This window comes from Balaenoptera acutorostrata, chromosome 10 (genome assembly GCF_949987535.1).
Source record: "Balaenoptera acutorostrata chromosome 10, mBalAcu1.1, whole genome shotgun sequence".
Taxonomy (NCBI): Eukaryota; Metazoa; Chordata; class Mammalia; order Artiodactyla; family Balaenopteridae; genus Balaenoptera; species Balaenoptera acutorostrata.
Window position 1 is genome coordinate 98,987 of NC_080073.1, and position 19,476 is coordinate 118,462.

Consider the following 19,476-nt stretch of genomic DNA (forward strand, 5'->3'; position numbering starts at 1 on the left):
CAATGGGAAACTGATCCGTGTCTCCATAAGAAACCGCTAGGTAAAATATTTCCCCCCAACATTGGAAACAAGGCATGGATGCCTATCTTAGCAGTGTTGTAATGAGGGTCCTCATGATGCCATAAGGCAAGAAAAAGAATAAAAGGTGTAAGGATTGGAAAGGAAGGGAAAATAATGTCACTCAAGGTGATGAAGTAGAGTAGAAAATCCAAAAAACCTACAAACAAAATGGATACAATTAGATCAACTAGGGATGGTTTGTAGATCTTGTGAAATGAAAAAAAAGTGCACAGAAGATACAATAAACCTATATCTTCATGCCGTTGGGGGACAGCAAAGAGTTTTAAAACAGGACTTGAAAAGTACTAACCACAAGGAAGTGATCAGTAAATTGAACTACGAAAGTAGAAACTTTTGTTTATTAAAAGGCACCACGAAGAGAGAGGAGGCAACCCACACAGTGGGGGAAGGTATTTGCAATACTTAGAACTGGCAAATGATTTGTAATCAGAATATGTAAAGAGCTCCTAGGAATCACTAAAATAAGGAGACAGACAACCCAATAGAAAAGTGGGCCGAAAGCAGGAGGAACAGGTGCTTCACAGCACAGAGTCATCAATGTCCCATAAACATAAGTAATCGCCCTCACTGGTCACAGGGAACATGAGATACTAATGCACACCCAAAGGACCAGGTAATACAAAAAGGAAGTATGTGTGCCTGGTGTTGGAGAGGTGTGGAGCAACTGGAACCCTCACACCTGTTGGTGGGCTGTGAACTGCTACAGTCGCTCTGGAAGATTGTTCAGCGGCAGCTACGAAAGTTTAACATCCAGCCAGCAATTCCTCTCCTCCCTATACACCCAGGGGAAACAGCCCCAGAATGCCACACACAAGAATGTTCACAGCGGGGGGCCCTCAAGATGGTGGAGGAGTAGGACGACGTGGAGTTCGCCTCTCCCCAGAAACGCATCAAGAATACATCTACGGGGCTTCCCTGGTGGCGCAGTGGTTGAGAATCTGCCTGCCAATGCAGGGGACACGGGTTCGAGCCCTGGTCTGGGAAGATCCCACATGCCGCGGAGCAACTAGGCCCGTGAGCCACAACTACTGAGCCTGCACGTCTGGAGCCTGTGCTCCGCAACAAGAGAGGCCACGATAGTGAGAGGCCCGCGCACCGCGATGAAGAGTGGCCCCCGCTTGCTGCAACTAGAGAAAGCCCTCGCACAGAAACGAAGACCCAACACAGCCAAAAATAAAAATAAAAATTAATTAATTAATTAATTAAAATTATTAAAAAAAATACATCTACGGTGCTTCCCTGGTGGCACAGTGGTTGAGAACCCGCCTGCCAATGCAGGGGACCCGGGTTCGAGCTCTGGTCCAGGAAGATCCCACATGCCACGGAGCAACTAAGCCCGTAAGCCACAACTACTGAGCCCGCGTGCTGCAACTACTGAAGCCTGTGCACCTAGGGCCCGTGCTCCACAACAAGAGAAGCCACAGCAATGAGAAGCCCGTGCACTGCAACGAAGAGTAGCCCCTGCTCTCCACAACTAGGGAAAGCCTGTGCGCAGCAACGAAGACCAAACCCAGCCAAAAATAAATAAAACAAATAAATTTATTTAAAAAAGGAAAAAAAAGAATACATCTACAAATGGAACAATTCTCACAGAGCACCTGCTGAACACTAGCAGAGGACCTTGGACACCAAAAAGGACAAGAAAGATCCCCCCCCCCCATAACCAGGTAGGATGAAAGAAAGAAGAAGGGAAAAGGAAGAGGAGAGGAAGCGGGATGGGACCCGCACCCCTGGCAGGGAGCTGAAGGAGAGGAGAGGCCCCCACATGCAGGGAAGCCCCCTCACCCGCAGGGAGATCAGCTGGGACAGAAGGGGAGCTTCGGGGCTCGGAGGAGAGCCCAGCAACTGGTCTGTTGCAGGCAGGACAGACTGAGACCTACACAGATTGTCCGTGCCACAGCCCTGCGAGCCCCAGCCTGAGAGGGTGTCCACTGGTGCCGACAGGGGCTGGGTGCTGGAACGCGGGGTTTGGAGAGCCGACCGGGGAGGGGACTGATGTTAGCTGTGAGGAGGCAGCCTGAGGGGACGGGATGAGCAGCTCTGCCACCGGGATGCTCACAGAGGAAGCGCCAGAGGCACCATTGTTGAGTCACGTGCAAGGGGCGGGGCCACCGGAGCAGCCTCGCGCTGGCCCCTGCCTCCACGGGGTACCAGGGAGGGCTCCCACGCCCGCCATCACCTCCTCCGTCCCCACCCCAACCTGGCGCCCGCTCACCCCCATCGCCCCTGGACAAGCTCACGTGTTCAGTCGTTACCCAGCACCCTCCCGCCTGGGCGCCCGCTCACCCCCATCGCCCCAGACAAGCTCACGTGTTCAGTCACTACCCCAGCACCCTCCCGCCTGGGTGCCCGCTCACCCCCATCGCCCCTGGACAAGCTCACGTGTTCAGTCGCTACCCCAGCACCCTCCCGCCTGGGCGCCCGCTCACCCCCATCGCCCCTGGACAAGCTCACGTGTTCAGTCGCTACCCCAGCACCCTCCCGCCTGGGCGCCCGCTCGCCCCCATCACCCCTGGACAAGCTCACGTGTTCAGTCGCTACCCCAGCACCCTCCCACCTGGGCGCCCACTCGCCCCCATCGCTGCCTCGGCTCCTTGCTGCCTCACAGCTCGTGGGCTCTGGGGCAACCTCTGGAGCAGACTCTGGTGGGAGGAACGCATGCAGGGCTGGGGCTGAAACCACAGCTGAGCCCCAGGGGCCATGTGACTAAGGAAGAAGAGCTAAAATCTCTCCTCGCAGCTGCGTTACACCTCCACTGACAGCTTCCTAAATGCAGCGCCTGTGAAACATGTGAAAGAACAAGTGCTTCTGCAGGTGGGATGGGTCTGGCTTTAGCAGCTCTGGGCTTTGTAGGCACGTACACATGGGGGGTGGGCCAGGCCAGAGTCTGAGCTGCCCCCATAGCTCCCACAACAGGTCCAGATGCACAACTACTGCAGTCCTGGGACCTGACCTCACTGGATCTGTGCAGGTGGCCTGGTGAAAACAACACCTGAGAGTCACCAGGGCCAACTGCCGGCACGCCCACAGTTAAGGCAGAACCGAGAGCAGTGCCAACAACAGTGTACTCTGTGAGCCCATACAACGGGCAAAAGGGGACACAATAGAGCACATACACAGGTGAACAGCTCCAGTGGAGGAAAACTCCGGCTTCTCTCCCAGTGGGAGCGCTCCAATCCTGCCTACCTCACACCGGAGATCAGAAACACAGCTCAGAAACAGATCTGGGGGCCTCTACTCCAATAACTAGGGAGCAGACCCTGCCCCTGACAGGGCAGTGACAACCACAGAACCCAGGGGAGGCCCCGCTCAATATCTAGGGCAGGCTCTGGTCACCACAACACCAATCAAACCCTCTATCAAGGGGATAATGGCACAAGCCTCTGGACCAACCTCACCCACTAGGTGGCAGACACCAGAAGCAAGAGGAACTACAATCCTGCAGCCTGTGGAAAGGAGACCTCAAACACAGTAAGTTAGATAAAATGAGACAACAGAGAAATATACTGCAGACAAACGAGCAAGGTAAAAACCCACAGCACCAAATAAATGAAGAGGAAATAGGCAATCTAACTGAAAAAGAATTCAGAGTAATGATAGTAAAGATGATCCAAAATCTTGGAAATAGAATGGAGGCACGGATCAAGAAAATACAAGAAATGTTTAATAAAAACCTAGAAGAACTAAAGAACAAACAATCATGGATGAACAACACAATAACTGAAATGAAAAATACAATAGAAGGAATCAATAGCAGAATATCTCAGGCAGAAGAACGGATAAGTGAGCTGGAAGATAGGATGGTGGAAATAACTGCCGAGGAGCAGAATAAAAAGAAAAAAAATGAAAAGAAATGAGGACATGGCTTCCCTGGTGGCGCAGTGTTGAGAGTCCGCCTGCCAATGCAGGGCACACGGGTTCGAGCCTTGGTCCGGGAAGATCCCACATGCCATGGAGCAACTAAGCCCATGCGCCACAACTACTGAGCCTGTGCTCTAGAGCCCACGAGCCACAACTACTGAAGCCCATGCATCACAACTACTGAAGCCTGCATGCCTAGAGCCCGTGCTCTGCAACAAGAGAAGCCACAGCAATGAGAAGCCCGTGCACCGCAACAAAGAGTAGCCCCCACTCGCCACAACTAGAGAAACCCCACGCCCAGCAACAAAGACCCAACTCAGCCATAAATAAATACATAAATAAATAAATTTTTAAAAAAGAAAGAAAAAGAAAAGAAATGAGGACAGTCTCAGAGACCTCTGGGACAACATTAAATGCACCAACATTCGAATTATAGGGCTCCCAGAAGAACTAAAAAAGAGAAAGGGCCCGAGAAAATACTTGAAGAGATTATAGTCAAAAACTTCCCTAACATGGGAAAGGAAATAGTCACCCAAGTCCAGGAAGCATAGAGAGTCCCATACAGGATAAACCCAAGGAGGAACATGCCAAGATACATATTAATCAAACTAACAAAAATTAAATACCAAGAAAAGTATTAAAAGCAACAAGGGAAAAGCAACAAATAACATACAAGGGAATCCCCATAAGGTTATCAGCTGATTTTTCAGCGTAAACTGCAGCCAGAAGAGAGTGGCAGGATATATTTAAAGTGATGAAAGAGAAAAAACATACAACCAAGATTACTCTACCCAGCAAGGCACTCATTCAGATTCAGCAGAGAAATCAAAAGCTTCACAGATAAGCAAAAGCTAAGAGAATTCAGCACACCAAACCAGCTTTACAATAAATGCTAAAGGAACTTTTCTAGGCAGGAGGGAAAAAAAAAGAAGCCACAAATAGAAACAAGAAAAGCACAAATGGGAAAGCTCACTGGTAAAGGCAAACATACAGTAAAAGCAGGAAATCATCCATACACAAGTATGATATCAAAACCAGCAACCATGAGAAAAGGAGAGTACAAATGCAGGAAATGGGAATTGCATTTGAAATTAAGAGACCAGCAACTTAAAACAAACTTGTATATAATACACTGTTCATGGGAAATGCAAACCAAAAAACTACAATAGATACACACAAAAAAAAGAAAAGCAGGGACTTCCCTGGTGGCACAGTGGTTAAGAATCTGCCTGCCAATGCAGGGGACGTGGGTTTGATCCCTGGTCCGGGAAGATCCCACATGCCGTGGAGCAACTAAGCCCGTGTGCCACAACTACTGAGCCTGCACTCTACAGCCTGCGTGCCACAATTACTGAGCACGTGCCGCAACTACTGAAGCCTGCACGCCTAGAGTCCATGCTCCACAAGAGAAGCCACCGCAATGAGAAGCCCGCACACCACAATGAAGAGTAGCCCCTGCTCGCCGCAACTAGAGAAACCCCGCATGCAAAATGAAGACCCAATGCAGCCAAAAATAAATAAATAAATAAATAAATAAATTTATTTTTTTAAAAAAAAGAAAGAAAAAACAAAAAGCAACCCAAACACAACACTAAAGATGGTCATCAAACTACAAAAGAACAAAAGAGGAAGGGAAGAAAAAAGACCTACAAAAACAAACCCAAAACAATTAAGAAAATGGCAATAGGAACATACGTATCGATAATTACCTTTTATGTAAATGGATTAAATGCTCCAACTGAAAGACACAGGCTCGCTGAATGAATACAAAAACAAGACCCATATAAATGCTGTCTACAAGAGACTCACTTCAGATCTGGAGAGACACACAGAGACTGAAAGTGAGGGAATGGAAAAAGATATTCCATGCAAATGGGAATCAAAAAAAAACTGGAGTAGCAATAATCATATCAGATAAAATAGACTTTAAAAAAAAGATTGTTATAAGAGACAAGGAAGGACACTACATAATGATCAAGGGATCAACCCAGAAAGAAGACATAAAAACTGTAAACATATATGCACCCAACATAGGAGCACCTCAATATGTAAGGCAAATGCTAACAGCCATAAAAGGTGAAATCGACAGTAACACCATAATAATGTGACTTTAACACCCCACTTACACCAATGGACAGATTATCTGGACAGAAAATTAATAAGGAAACACAAGCCTTAAATGACACATTAGGCCAGACAGACTTAATTGATATTTCCAGGACATTCCATCCAAAAGCAGCAGATTACACTTTCTTCTCAAGTGCACACTGAACATTCTCCAGGATAGATCATATCTTGGGTCACAAATCAAACCTCGGTAAATTTAAGAAAACTGAAATCATATCAAGCATCTTTTCTGACCACAACACTGTGAGATTAGAAATCAATTACAGAAAAAAAATTGTAAAAAACCCAAACACCTGGAGGCTAAACAATATGTTTAACTAAATAACCAGTGGATCACTAAATAAATCAAAGAGGAGATTTAAAAATACCTAGAGACAAATGACAAAGAAAACACAATGATCCAAAACCTATGGGACGCAGCAAAAGCAGGTTCTAAAGGGAAGTATTATAGCAATACAATCTTATCTTAAGAAAACAAGAAAAATCTCAAACAAACAACCTAACCTTACACCTAAAGCAACTAGAGAAAGAAGAACAAACAAAACCCAAAGTTAGTAGAAGGAAAGGAATCATAAAGATCAGAGCAAAAATAAATGAAATAGAGACAAAGAAAACAATAGCAAAGATCAATGAAACTAAAATCTGGTTCTCTGAGAAGATTTACAAAATTGAAAAAACTTTAGCCAGACTCATCAAGAAAAAAAGAGAGAAGACTCAAATCAATGAAATTAGCAATGAAAAAGGAGAAGTTACAACGGACACCACAGAAGTACAAAGGATCATAAGAGACTACTACAAGCAACTCTACGCCAATAAAATGGACAAGCTGGAAGAAACGGACAAATTCTTAGAAAGGTACAACCTTCCAAGGCTGCACCAGGAAGAAATAAAAAATATGAACAGACCAATCACAAGTAATGAAATTGAAATTGTGATTAAAAATCTTCCAAAAAACGAAGTCCAGGACCAGATGTCTCCACAGGAGAATTCTATCAAACATCTACAGAAAAGTTAACACCTATCCTTCTGAAACTCTTTCAAAAAATTGCAGAAGAAGGAACACTCCCAAGATCATTCCACGAGGCCACCATCACCCTGATACCAAAACCAGACAAAGATATCACAAAAAAAGAAAATTACAGACCAATATCACTGATGAACATGACACAAAAATCCTCAACAAAATACTAGCAAACCGAATCCAACAACACAATAAAAGGATCATACACCCTGATCAAGTGGGATTTATCCCAGCGATGCAAGGACTTTTTCAATATATGCAAATCAATCAGTGTGATATGCCATATTAACAAATTGAAGAATAAAAATCATATGATCATCTCAACAGATGTAGAAAAAGCTTTTGACAAAATTCAACACCCGTTTATGATAAAAACTCTCCAGAGAGTGCAAATAGAGGGAACCTACCTCAACATAATAAAGGCCATATATGACACACCCACAGCTAACATCATACTCGATGGTGAAAAACTGAAAGCATTTCCTCTAAGATCAGGAACAAGGCAAGGATGTCCACTCTCACCACTATTATTCAACATAGTTTTGGAAGGCCTAGCCACGGCAATTAGAGAAGAAAAAGAAATAAAAGGAATCCAAATTGGAAAAGAAGGAGTAAAACTGTCACTGTTTGCAGATGACATGATGCTATACATAGAAAATCCTAAAGATGCTACCAGAAAAATACTGGAGCTCATCAATGAATTTGGTAAAGTTGCAGGATACAAAATTAATACACAGAAATCTCTTGCATTCCTATACACTAACAACGAAAGATCAGCAAGAGAAATCAAGAAAACAATCCCATTTACCATCGCATCAAAAAGAATAAAATACCTAGGAATAAACCTACCTAAGGAGGCAAAAGACCTGTACTCAGAAAACTATAAGATACTGATGAAAGAAATAAAAGATGACACAAACAGATGGAAAGCTATACCATGTTCTGGGATTGGAAGAATCAATATTGCGAAAATGACTATACTACCCAAAGCAATCTACAGATTCAATGCAATCCCTATCAAATTATTAATAGCGTTTTTCACAGAATTAGACCAAAAATTTTATAATTTGTATGGAAACACAAAAGACCACAAATAGCCAAAGCAATCTTGAGAAAGAAAAACGGAGCTAGAGGAATCAGGCTCCCTAAATTTAGAATATACTACAAAGCTACAGTCATCAAAACAGTATGGTACTGGCACAAAAACAGAAATATAGATCAGTGGAACAGGATAGAAAGCCCAGAGATAAACCCACACACATGCGGTCACCTAAACTATGACAGAGGAGGCAAGAATATACAATAGAGAAAAGACAGCCTCTTCAATAAGTGGTGCTGGGAAAACTGGACAGCTGCAGGTAAAAGAATGAAATTAGAACACTCCCTAACACCATACACAAAAATAAACTCAAACTGGATTAAAGACCTAAAGGTAAGGCGGATACTATAAAACTCTTAGAGGAAAACACAGGCAGAACCCTCTTTGACATAAATCACAGCAATATCTTTTTCGATCCACCTCCTAGAGTAATAAAAATTAAAACAAAAATAAATTAATGGGACCTAATTAAAAGCTTTTGCACAGCAAAGGAAACCATATACAAAACGAAAAAACAACCCTCAGAATGGGAGAAAATATTTGCAAACGAAGCAACCGACAAGGGATTAATCTCTAAAATATACAAACAGCTCATGCAGCGCAATATCAAAAAAAAAAAACCCAATCAAAAAATGGACGGAAGATCTAAATAGACAGTTCTCCAAAGAAGACATACAGATGGCCAACAAGCACATGAAATGATGCTCAACATCACTAATCATTAGAGAAATGCAAATCAAAACTACCATGAGGTATTGCCTGACACCAGTCAGAATGGCCATCATCAAAAAATCTACAAACAATAAATGCTGGAGAGGGTGTGGAGAAAACAGAACCCTCCTACACTGTTGGTGGGAATGTATCAATAAATTGGTGCAGCCACTATGGAGAACAGTATGGAGGTTCCTTAAAAAACTAAAAATAGAGTTACCATATGACCCAGCAATCCCATGCCTGGGCATATATCTGGAGAAAACCATAATTCTAAAAGATACATGCACTCCAGTGTTCATTGCAGCACTACTTACAATAGCCAGGACATGGAAACAACCTAAATGTCCATTAACAGAGGAACGGGTAAAGAAGATGTGGTACATATATACAATGGAACATTACTCAACCATAAAAAGGAATGAAATAATGCTATTTGCAGCAACATGGATGCAACTAGAGATTGTCATACTGAGTGAAGTAAGTCAGATAGAAAAAGGCAAATATCATATATCGCTTATATGTGGAACTTAAAAAAAGGGTACAAATGAACTTATCTACAAAACAGAAATAGAGCTACAGATGTAGAAAACAAAACATATGGTTACCAGTGGGTAAGGTGGGGGGAGGGATAAATTGGGAGATTGGGATTGACATATACACTCTACTACATATAAAATAGATAACTAATAAGGACCTACTGTATAGCGCAGGGAACTATACTCAATACTCTGTAATGGCCTGTATGGAAAAAGAATCTAAAAGAGTGGATATATGTATATGTATAACCGGTTCACTTTTCTGTACCAACACAACATTGTAAATCAACTATACTCCAGTAAAAATTAAAAAAAAAAAGAATGTTCGCAGCAGTATTATTTGGAGTAGCTAAAAACTGGAAACAACCTAAATGTTCACCTGCAGAAGAATACACACGTTGTTGGCGTATGTACACAGCAGAATACGCACCACAACGGCGAAGGACTCCTGCTAGGTGCATGTCAGATATGACGCTGAGAAAGAAGCCGGAAGCAAAAGAGCACAGGGTGTGATTTCACTTGCACAAGGGTCAAGAGCAGATAAGAGGATTCCATGATGATAGCAGAACATGGGCTGTCCTTGGGGGAATGGATGGAAAAGTTCTAGACGGTGAATGGGGTGGAAGTTGAACACAAAATTGTACACATTTATCAAAACTTATCAAACTGCAGCCTTGAGATTTGTACATTTCACTGTATATGAATGATACCTCAGCGAAGAAACAAAGACAAACCACAATGTGCACCCCTGACCCTTAATGTAACGTTCAGTTCAGTGCAAGCATCACGGGTAGAAGAAACCGTCAGGTGAATGGCTGGTGGGATGTGCGACGCAGGGTCAGGCTGTCACACCTGAACCCGCAGGTCACCGGGTGGCCCACCACGAGACAGCTGAAAACACAGAGCCCACCCAGGAAGGAGTCTGCGGACACGGGAACATGGATCCTACCAAGCATCCTGGGTTAATGTCCAGCCAAAGAAAATGGGAGGCCCAGAGAAACAGCTTCAGTGACACCACCAGGAAGCAAAAGACACGTTTTGTCTCGGGGACGTTCTATAGGATAATTAACGCCATTTCTCCACAAGCACAGAAAATGAAAGGACGTGGAAAGGGGCTCAGCTTGATTCAAAGAGACCGAAGATGCTCAGATCTCATCTGACTCCCGATTAGAGTAAGTGTTCTATGGGAAGACGTTTCTGAGACAATTCGGTAAATCTGACGATGGCCTGGTTAACTGCTTATGGGCTTGGAAGAAAAGATCCCTACATTTGAAAAATGCACACTGCAGGGATGAAATGACGTGTCTGGAATTTACTTTAAAATATTCTGGCAAAATCTGCAGCAACGTGGATGCATCTAGAGATTATCACAATAACTGAAGTCAGAAAGAGAAAGGCAAATACCATATGATATCACTTATATGTGGAATCTAATATATGCCACAAATGAACCTCTCTACGAAACAGAAACGGACCACAGACATAGAGATCAGACTTGTGGTTGCCAAGGGGGAGGGAGTATGGGGGAGGGATGGACTGGGAGTTTGGGGTTAGTAGATGCAAACTATTATATATAGAATGGATAAACAACAAGGTCCTACTGTATAGCACAGAGAACTATATTCCATATCCTGGGATAAGCCACAGTGGAAAAGAATATTAAAATATATATATATATATATGTGTATAACTGGGTCCTTTGCTGTACAGCAGAAATTAACACAACATTGTAAATCAACTATACTTCAATAAAAAAATAAATTAAAAAAAAGTTAAATATTCTGGCAAAGACAAAAAAGAAAAAGAGAAAAAGGATAGATAAAGCAAATATGGCAAAATCTTGTCTGCTTCCAATCTGGCAATGAGCACACAAGTTCATTGGACTTCAGTCTCTACTTCTGGGCAGGTTTGGATTTTGATAACTAAAACAAAGAGGAAATGGGGTTGGGGCAGGGTAGACTGGGAAGCTTGGCCCCAGGGTGGGAGCTCGGCCTGGCAAGGGCAGGCTCAGGGAAAATGCTCACATCTGCACATCTCTGCAGAAGGATCAGACTGGTCTGTAAGGCCGGGTTGGGGGTGGGGACAGCGAAGGAACCAGGAGGGAGTCCAGGAAGCCAAGGCATGGAGGACACAGCAGGGGCTCAGAGGATGAGACACATGCAGCCAGCTGCCTCCTCTTCCTTCTCCTAACAGGTGGCAATCATGTGCCTCATTGAAAAGCTACACTTCTCAGACTCCCTTGCAGAGACTGATGGCCCCATAACCAATGGAGTGTAGGCAGAAACTGCTGGGTGGGGCTTCTGGGGAAGAGGTCTTCCCAAGATCTAAGTTAGCAGGTGGGCAATTTTGCCCTTCCCTTTGCTCCTTCTCCCTGTCTGGAATCAGATGTGATGGCTGGAGCTGCCACAGCCATTTTGTGACCATGTGACAACCTTCCGGTTGAAAGGCCTGAAAATAAAGATGGTGGATCAGAAAGACTTGGGACCTGGTCACCTGGAAGATTTTGTAGAACTGCCGTTGGTGGAGCTCCTTGGAGCCCTGGTCTGCCTCCCACGTTTCTCATTACAGGAGGAAAAATAAATCCTACTTTGTGGTTTATGTTCCTATTATTTCATGTTTCAATAACCCAATTCCGAATGGAAACAGAAGCATTTCTCTCTGTCCTTCACACTAAAAACTAGGTCTGAAGGCATCTGGGGGCTGAGGGAGAGAGTCTGCCTCCCACCAAATGGGACTTCAACTCCCAGCTGCAGAATTACCTTTGGTTTTTTTCGCATGTTTCTTTTTTTCTTCAATGACTGAAGAAGAACTATTGTCCATGGATTCCAGGCTCTGCTCTGGGGAAACACAAAAGTGAGGGGCACAGCAAATGACTCACTGGCTTGGTACAGCTGTGAACACAGCGTGAGGCTGAGGAAACCCCAGATACTAGGGCTCCAGCCCCAGGGTCTCCACTACCAGCTGACCCTCAGTTTCCACACTGGAGAGGATTATGCTGACTCTGCCAGGAGGCTGTGAGAATTGTGCAAGAGAATGGCCACAACAATTCCTAGCACACGTGCCTGGCGCACAGAAGGTGTCTTGTGCGTCCCCTTTGGCACCCCACCCTTTGCTCCTAAGGGCAGAGCGGGACCGTTTTTCATGGAGGCCACGGGCCCTAAGCCTTTGATGCCCACCCAGCCAGCCCTTTGGCTGCGAGCCTCCCAGGGCTTCCGAGGGCTGCAGCGGAAGACGCGGAGAGCCCCTGCCCGCTGCTCTCTTGTCCGCTGACACCACAGCCCCAGCGGCAGGCGGGCAGCAAAGGGACTGGCTGGGGCCAAGGGGATGAGGAGGGAGAGAGGGACCTGCTGGTCTGTCGGGATGACGCTCCCACATCAGCACTGAATCCCCCAAAGCTCCTCTGCTCGCCTGGCATCCCCGGAAGGTCCTGCAGGCGCCTGCAGCTCAGCAAAATCGGTGCCTCAAGCTTCCCCTAGACCTGCCCCCGCGCCCCCTCCTGCTCCCCTCAGCACCTGCCCCTCACCAGCCTCCCCTGCCCCCAGGCCCTGCTTGACCCCCGAGGCCCAGCCCGCTGTGGGCGCTCCGTGCTCGTCCTCGACGTGCCCTTCCCGCCCCCGGGGCCCGCGCCCACACGCCCGCCCTTCCCACGTCCTGCCTCCGTCCGGCCTCTTCCCAGGGTCCGGCCACCCTCTCTCCCGTGGGAGGACGGCAGCTCACACCGCCCGGCGCCTCCCCGCGCTCAGCTCCACACCGGTCGCCACGTCCAGTCCCCAAAGCTCGGGAGACCGGTGCTGCTCCTCAGGAACCGAGGAGACGAGACGCGAGAGTTGGGTGACACCCGAGGCCGAGCAGGGACGTCACAGGCCCGACGCCCGCCGGCCCCGAACCCCTGGGCAGTGCTGCCCTCTGGAAACGCCCGTGGCCCAGGTGCCACGAGAGAAAGGCGTGGATCTGCGCTTCCCGATGGGGCTGTGAATGGGGTCAGGCCCTCCCCATCCTTGGGCTGGGGCTCCACAGGGAGCCGGGCGAGACCCTCGAGATAGGCAGGTGCTGCCCGGCGGCCCCCAGCTCCACTCTCCCCTCTGGCAGAAGCAGAGAACGAGGGGTGCGTTGCAGGCGTCCTCCCGCCACCCCCAGCGCCGCCCTGAGCTCTGCTTTCTGGGTGCTGTTCCGAGCGGCCAGCCTGGGTCCTGTGCCTGGCCCTCTGACCCGCCATCCCCCTTCTAGTTTATCCCAGAGACGCGTGGGAATCACGCACAGGTGTCGACTGCCGCGTCGGAGAGAAAAGCGAACACTGGGAACGGAATGAGCCCTCAGTAGAGAGAGGTGTGGTGAATGCTGGTGTCATTCCGTGGGCACAGGGCGTGGATGTGGACGGTTAAATGGATGTGCACGTGGAGGGCGGCTGCCCAGATCAAGCCCCGGGGGGTGCTCGCTGAGCCGCTCTGCCTCGTCCCCTGCCCCTCGCACTTCAGCCACCCAGCCTCCCTGGGCGCCTCACACAGGGCGAATGGTTCCTGCCCCAGGGCCTTTGCACAGAGGGGCTCCCCGACTCCCCCCACACCCGACAGTGTGAATTTGCTTCTCTCTCAGCTCCCGTCTTCCTCTCTGAAAGCACCCGAGTCACCTGTTGCTCCCTCTGCCTTCCACCCCTGAATCCCAACCTCACGAGGCTGGCTCGGTCCACAGCCGTCCTGGTACCCAGTGGAAGCCGCTGAGGAACTGGCACAAACGAAGGAGAACGTGTAGGCGTGAGTGTTCCCTCACAGCCCGCGGGTACAGGAAAGTCACGAGATGCCCACCCTTCCCCTGCAGGCAACTCCACCCCGGCCACCAGCTCCCCTTCCAGCCTGGGCTCAGTGGGGCATGGGGGCAGCCAAAGCAGCCACGCCCACAGCCCAAGAGGAGGGAAGCGGGGAGCCCCTGCTAATAAGGTGTCGCTGCTTGTTGTGTGCTCGTTGGCCAGCTGTACCTCTTCTGTGGAGAAAGGTCTATTAAGTTCTTTGCCCAAGACTTAACAGACTTAAATGTCTGTTAAGTTCTTTGTGTATTTTGGATATTAACCTCTCATCAAAGCTTTCCTTAAGTGTCTGGCTCCCAAAGCCGGGGAAGGGGCCCCGTTTCTAAATCCCCCGACAGACATGGCAGGGAAGTGACGCCAGCTTGTGGGGTTGAAATAATGACCAGCCTCTGTGTGGCCCCTCAGCAATCAAACACACAGCCCCAATTTGGGACGACAAGGTCCTTGTTGTCCACTCTGGCACCCACAAGCCACGGCGGGAACTCAGGCCACCCTCCCCTCCACCAAATGCCAAAGTTCACCAGAATCTCCCAGCCTCTTCATCTACTTCTCTCCCGGAAGCCGCGGAGCTCCTGGCTGGGGTTCTGACAAGTTCCTGCCTGCTCAATACTCGTTTGTGTGGAGAGAGTGACTCCCAGGTCCTCCTGCTGGGTCACCTCCCATGACAGATATTTTGTTCTTTTAGATGCCAGTGTGGATGGAACTGCCCCTTAATTTCCATGTTGGACGGTGCACTGCTGGTGTATAGAAACACTACTAATTTTTGAGTGTTCATCTTGTACCCTGCAATGTTGCTAAATTCATCTATTAGCACAAATAGCTTTCTTGGGGATTCTTGGGGATTCTCTACGTATAGGATCATTTCATCTGTGAACAGAGAGTTTCCCTTCTTCCTTCCCCATCTGAAGCCCTTTTACTTCTCTTCCTTGTCTAAATGCCCTGGTGAACCTCAGCACGGTGTTGAAAGGCAGTGATGAAAGCTCCTGGTCTTTGGGGAAAGCGTGCAGCCTAACAGAATTTTACTGAAGGCTTTTTAGGTGCCTGGTTGTGGAGACGCCGCAGCATAAGAGGTACAGAGCAGCCCCTGCCCTCAGGGAGCCGACACTCTACCGGGCAGAGAGATAAACAAGGTAAGTAAGGAAAGGCCAGGCAGGTCGGGGTACGTGCTAAGGAGGGAATGAAGCAGGGCAAAGCGAGGAGGAGCATGGGGAAGGTGCGGCCGCCCCATGATTGAACTGCACGCGGGGCTCACTGAGGGGGCTCACGCTGAATAAACTCCTGAAGGGAGCCCCAGGGGGAGGGCCTTCTGGGCAGGGGACCGTGCCCGGTCTGTCCCAGCAGCACAGGCGGCCAGTGGCACGAACGGGACGAGCACGGAGAGGAGAGCTGCCTATCACTGGCCCCCAAACTCTCCGAGAGCAGGCGACGCCTCCGTGTCCTCGACCTCTGCACCCCAGCCCGGCACAGAGCAGCTGTGCTCACGCCCGGCCCGATCTTGCAGCTCCCCAGATGAAGGCTGGGTCACTTAAAACCAGGCTCCTAAACCGCCAAAGTCAACGACTGAAGCCGGCCCCCATGCCCAGGGTCAGCAGCGGCGGGGGAAGGCACGTGCACACGCGCTGGCAGAGCGCGCAGGCCCGAGAGCGAGGCCTCAGCAGGGATGACCCCGCCCAGCTGCCCCCTCCCCCCTCCCCCACACGGGGAAATACACTCGCCGCTCCAGGGACAGCCCCCAGGCCCCGCCCCCGCGAGGAGCCCCAGAGATGCGGGACCAGCTGCAGGCCACGTCTCCCGGAAGGGGCTCTGCACTGGGGTCCTGCAGCCCTGCCCCCCGCCAGCCCCGACTGCGGAGCCTGGGGCCCACTCTGGCGTTGCCGGCCGCTCTGCCAGGCCAAGGTCCCACCAGGCGTCCTCTGCCCTCTATGCCAGGGCCAGGCCTTGCCCAGGGTCCCGAGGGAGCCGTGGCCAGTGGCCCCCTGCCCAAGGGGGACGGAATGGCACCCCAGCCACAGAGTCGTAAAACCCAGACACTGGGCCGTGTCCTGCTCAAACCCTCCCCGTCATCGCCACGGAGCCCAGCGGTCCCCCTACGCCCACAAGGCCCTGCACGCTGGTCCACACTGGCCTCCTGTCTTTTTCGCCAGCCCTCATGCTCATTCCCCCGTCAGGGCCTCTGCTGGCCTCGCCACTGCCTAGGACACCCTTCCTCGCGTTCATCCTTCAGGACAGTGACCCACAGGTGTCGAATGTCGCTTCCTCCCAGAGGCCTCCCCACCCCCTCGGCTGCTGCAGGTATAGAATGATCCCCGATTCCCAGCGTCTGTGTCCCTCGCCCCAACCTCAGTCCCAGGACGGGCAACTCCATCAGCGCTACTCACCTCTGAGCCCCCAGGGCCTAGGACCCATGCCCACACGCAGCCGGCACTTACTAAGCACATGCGAACGAGGAACAAACCCAGAGCCCACTCCCCCCGTGTTCCATCCCAGCTAAGTCCTTGCCCACGCCCCCGGCGTGGCAAGATGCCTGCAGCATCTCGACCAACTCTGGCCCCGCGCATGCAGACGGCAGCCCAGGCCCTGGAGGACGGGCGGTGGGCGTGCTAACAGCAACGGCGCAGACACTGCACAAGCAACATAGATGCGCCTACTGTTTACAGAGCTGCACGTGTGCCCAGCCCTCCCCCCACGGCAGCCCTCGGGAAGACAGGCTGCTCCTACTGCACAGATGAGGCAGCTGAGGCTGACCGAGGTGACCCGAGCAAAAAGGTGTGTCAGACTCCAGTGCCCCTGCCCGCGGCCTCTGGCTGCGGCTGGGGTCCAGACGCCCCATCTGCACCTGGCCCAGACTCGGAACTCAGTGTCCCCAAGCCCCTCCCCCCCAGAGGGCTCAGAGTCTTCCTGGCCCCCACCGTGGTCGTCAGCTCCTGTGGCTGAACCCAGGATGCCAGGCTCAGCAGTCTTCCTGGCTTGAGCCCCAGTCGACACACCCTCACCCAGGTCGACTTCCCTCACCCGCCTTGCTCAGCACCCTTGCCCAGCCCGGCCTGCAGATGCCCTGGGTCTGTCAGCTTGGCCGTGCGGCCTGGCCTGGTTTCCTCCCTAATGCACAGACCCTCAACCCAGACCAGGCCACCCAGCTCAGGGAGGCCTCCTGTTTGCTTGTCACCTCCACGGGTAAAATCACAGAATCAGATGAGGGTCACAGGGGGCCCGCCATCTAACCAGCCCCTGGTACCATAGAGTCAATCAGCATAGTTTATAAAGCTTTCAATTGTCTTGTGAGAGCGCCACTGTGCTGCACTGTTTTGGGTGTGTGCATTTAATTTATCTGTAAACATTGCAAAGCTATCTTTTTTTTTTTTTTGGAAACGCCATTTCAGCCTTCATTTTTCAATTTACTATGGAGCAGAGTAAGTGAGAGAGGCAGAGCACACGGTGTAAAAGCTCGACCGATGCTGACAGCAGCCCACCGACAGCGAACTGGTTAAAGAATTATGCTACCTGCACACGTGGGGTCGCTCTTTGCTGCAAGCACTAAAGGTGTAAGGGAGCTCGACGTTGTGATAAGGCACAGTCTCCACAACGCCTGGGTTAACGGGAAGCAAGGCCCAGGGAGCGTCGCTGCTGTGTGGCCGTTTGTGTGAGAAAGGACAGGCCATCTCTGTGTGCATTTGCTTGCACGTGCACAAGGCGTGAGCGTGGCGGGTGTCACGCGTGGAGGGAGACAGAGACATGGCAGCCGCCACGTCGGGGGGCAGGTAGGGCTTTTCACAAGGGGGGGGCTATCGACACACTTTTGAATCCGAACCACAGGAAAATTAAACCAAAAGCTGAAGGCATGCACAGCGCGCAGGGGACATGTTGCCCCTCCCGCCCCCTCAGCCCCGGCGGCCTCTCACGTGCCCCTCAGCGGGAGCACCTGGCCGAGCACGTGTGCCTCCAGAGGGGGAGGGGCTTCACACGCGGGCAGGTGCTGCGGAAAGCCGAGAGCCCCACCTCCACGGCGGCACCTTCCTCAAAGCCTGTTTTGGGGTGCATTGTGCCCCCCCAAAATGAATGCTTTTGAATATCTGAAATCCTAACTCTCATGACCTCACAATGTGAGCCTGTTCAGAAACAGGGTGGCTGCAGCTGTAACTAAGACGAGGTCATGCTGGGCTAGTGTGGGTGCCTAATACCGTATGACTCCCGTCCTCAAGAAAAAGGGGAAATCTGGAACACACACACGTAGAACGCCAAGTGAAGATGAAGGTACACACCGAGCTGATGCTCCTACAAGCCCAAGAACCCCAAAGATCGCCAGCAAACCCCCAGAAGCCGGGAGACAGCATAGGACAGAGTCGTCCCCTCACGGCCGCAGAAAGGAACCAGCCCTGCCCACGACACCTTGATTATGGACTTCTGGGCCCCAGAACTGTGAAAAGACACACTTCTGTTATTTAAGCCCCCGGCCTGGGGCGGGGCTTTGTTACAGTGGCCCTAGGAAATAAAACATGCAGTTTCTAGGGAACCTGGCAAACCCGTGATTTCTAGTTCACGGCCTGATTTAGAATCACTGTGGCCCTTGATTACATCTAGACCTCACCGCCCAGGCCCCCAAGGCTGCCTTTGACGCTGAGAGAGTCCACCCCAGCCCAGAACTTACTGTTGAAACTTATGCCCTTGGAGACCACAGGAGGCAGGACCTTGGACATCCGGGCGAAGGAGGAAGCGCTCACCGAGAAGCTTGCCACTGGCTAAAGCAGATTCCAACCCGGGGAGAGAGACGCGGCCTGAGCCAGCTGGGCCCGCCCCCAGCCCCCGCCCGACGCGAGGGTTGGCTGAGAACAGCAGCGCTCGCTGAGGGCGCGCCACGAGGCCCACACCTGCAGCCCCTCGCTTTCCGACCTCGCTCCCCTCCTTGGCTCCGTTACAGCCGCCCTATCTAGTCTTTCTGTTCCCAGATCAGGCCTCCCCCACACCCAGACCTGAGCTCAAGCGTCACCGCTCCGGAGAAGCATCTTCTCAACACCCCATCCACTCCTATTTGACCAATTACCAATATTTGATTTACCCCTTTAACAATCAGTTGATTGCCTATCTATCTCCCCCGAGAACGTAAGATCCATGAGGACGGGGTGAGGCACTGATTCGTGGCTCATCAAGCGTCTGGCCCCGCCACGGCGCTTCTTAACTATGTACTGAACGAGTGTGCGTTTTGCAGAGGCGGAGGCAAAGCAGCAAGCTGTCCAAAGTC

General features: G+C 50.3%; 1 protein-coding gene across 1 annotated transcript in view; it reads right to left on the bottom strand.

Annotated features, from left to right (window-relative positions):
- CFAP100 (cilia and flagella associated protein 100) overlaps positions 1–18,956 on the bottom strand; it is a 48,184-nt gene extending 29,228 nt beyond the window's left edge. Inside the window, exons 1-2 of the mRNA XM_057555747.1 lie at positions 18,886–18,956; positions 12,199–12,276 (exon numbers count right to left, since the gene is read on the bottom strand). Of these exons, the coding sequence (XP_057411730.1) occupies positions 12,199–12,276; positions 18,886–18,934 (127 nt within the window). The 5' untranslated portion in view covers positions 18,935–18,956. The remainder of the gene's footprint in view (positions 1–12,198; positions 12,277–18,885) is intronic.
- Between the last annotated feature and the right edge of the window lie 520 nt (positions 18,957–19,476).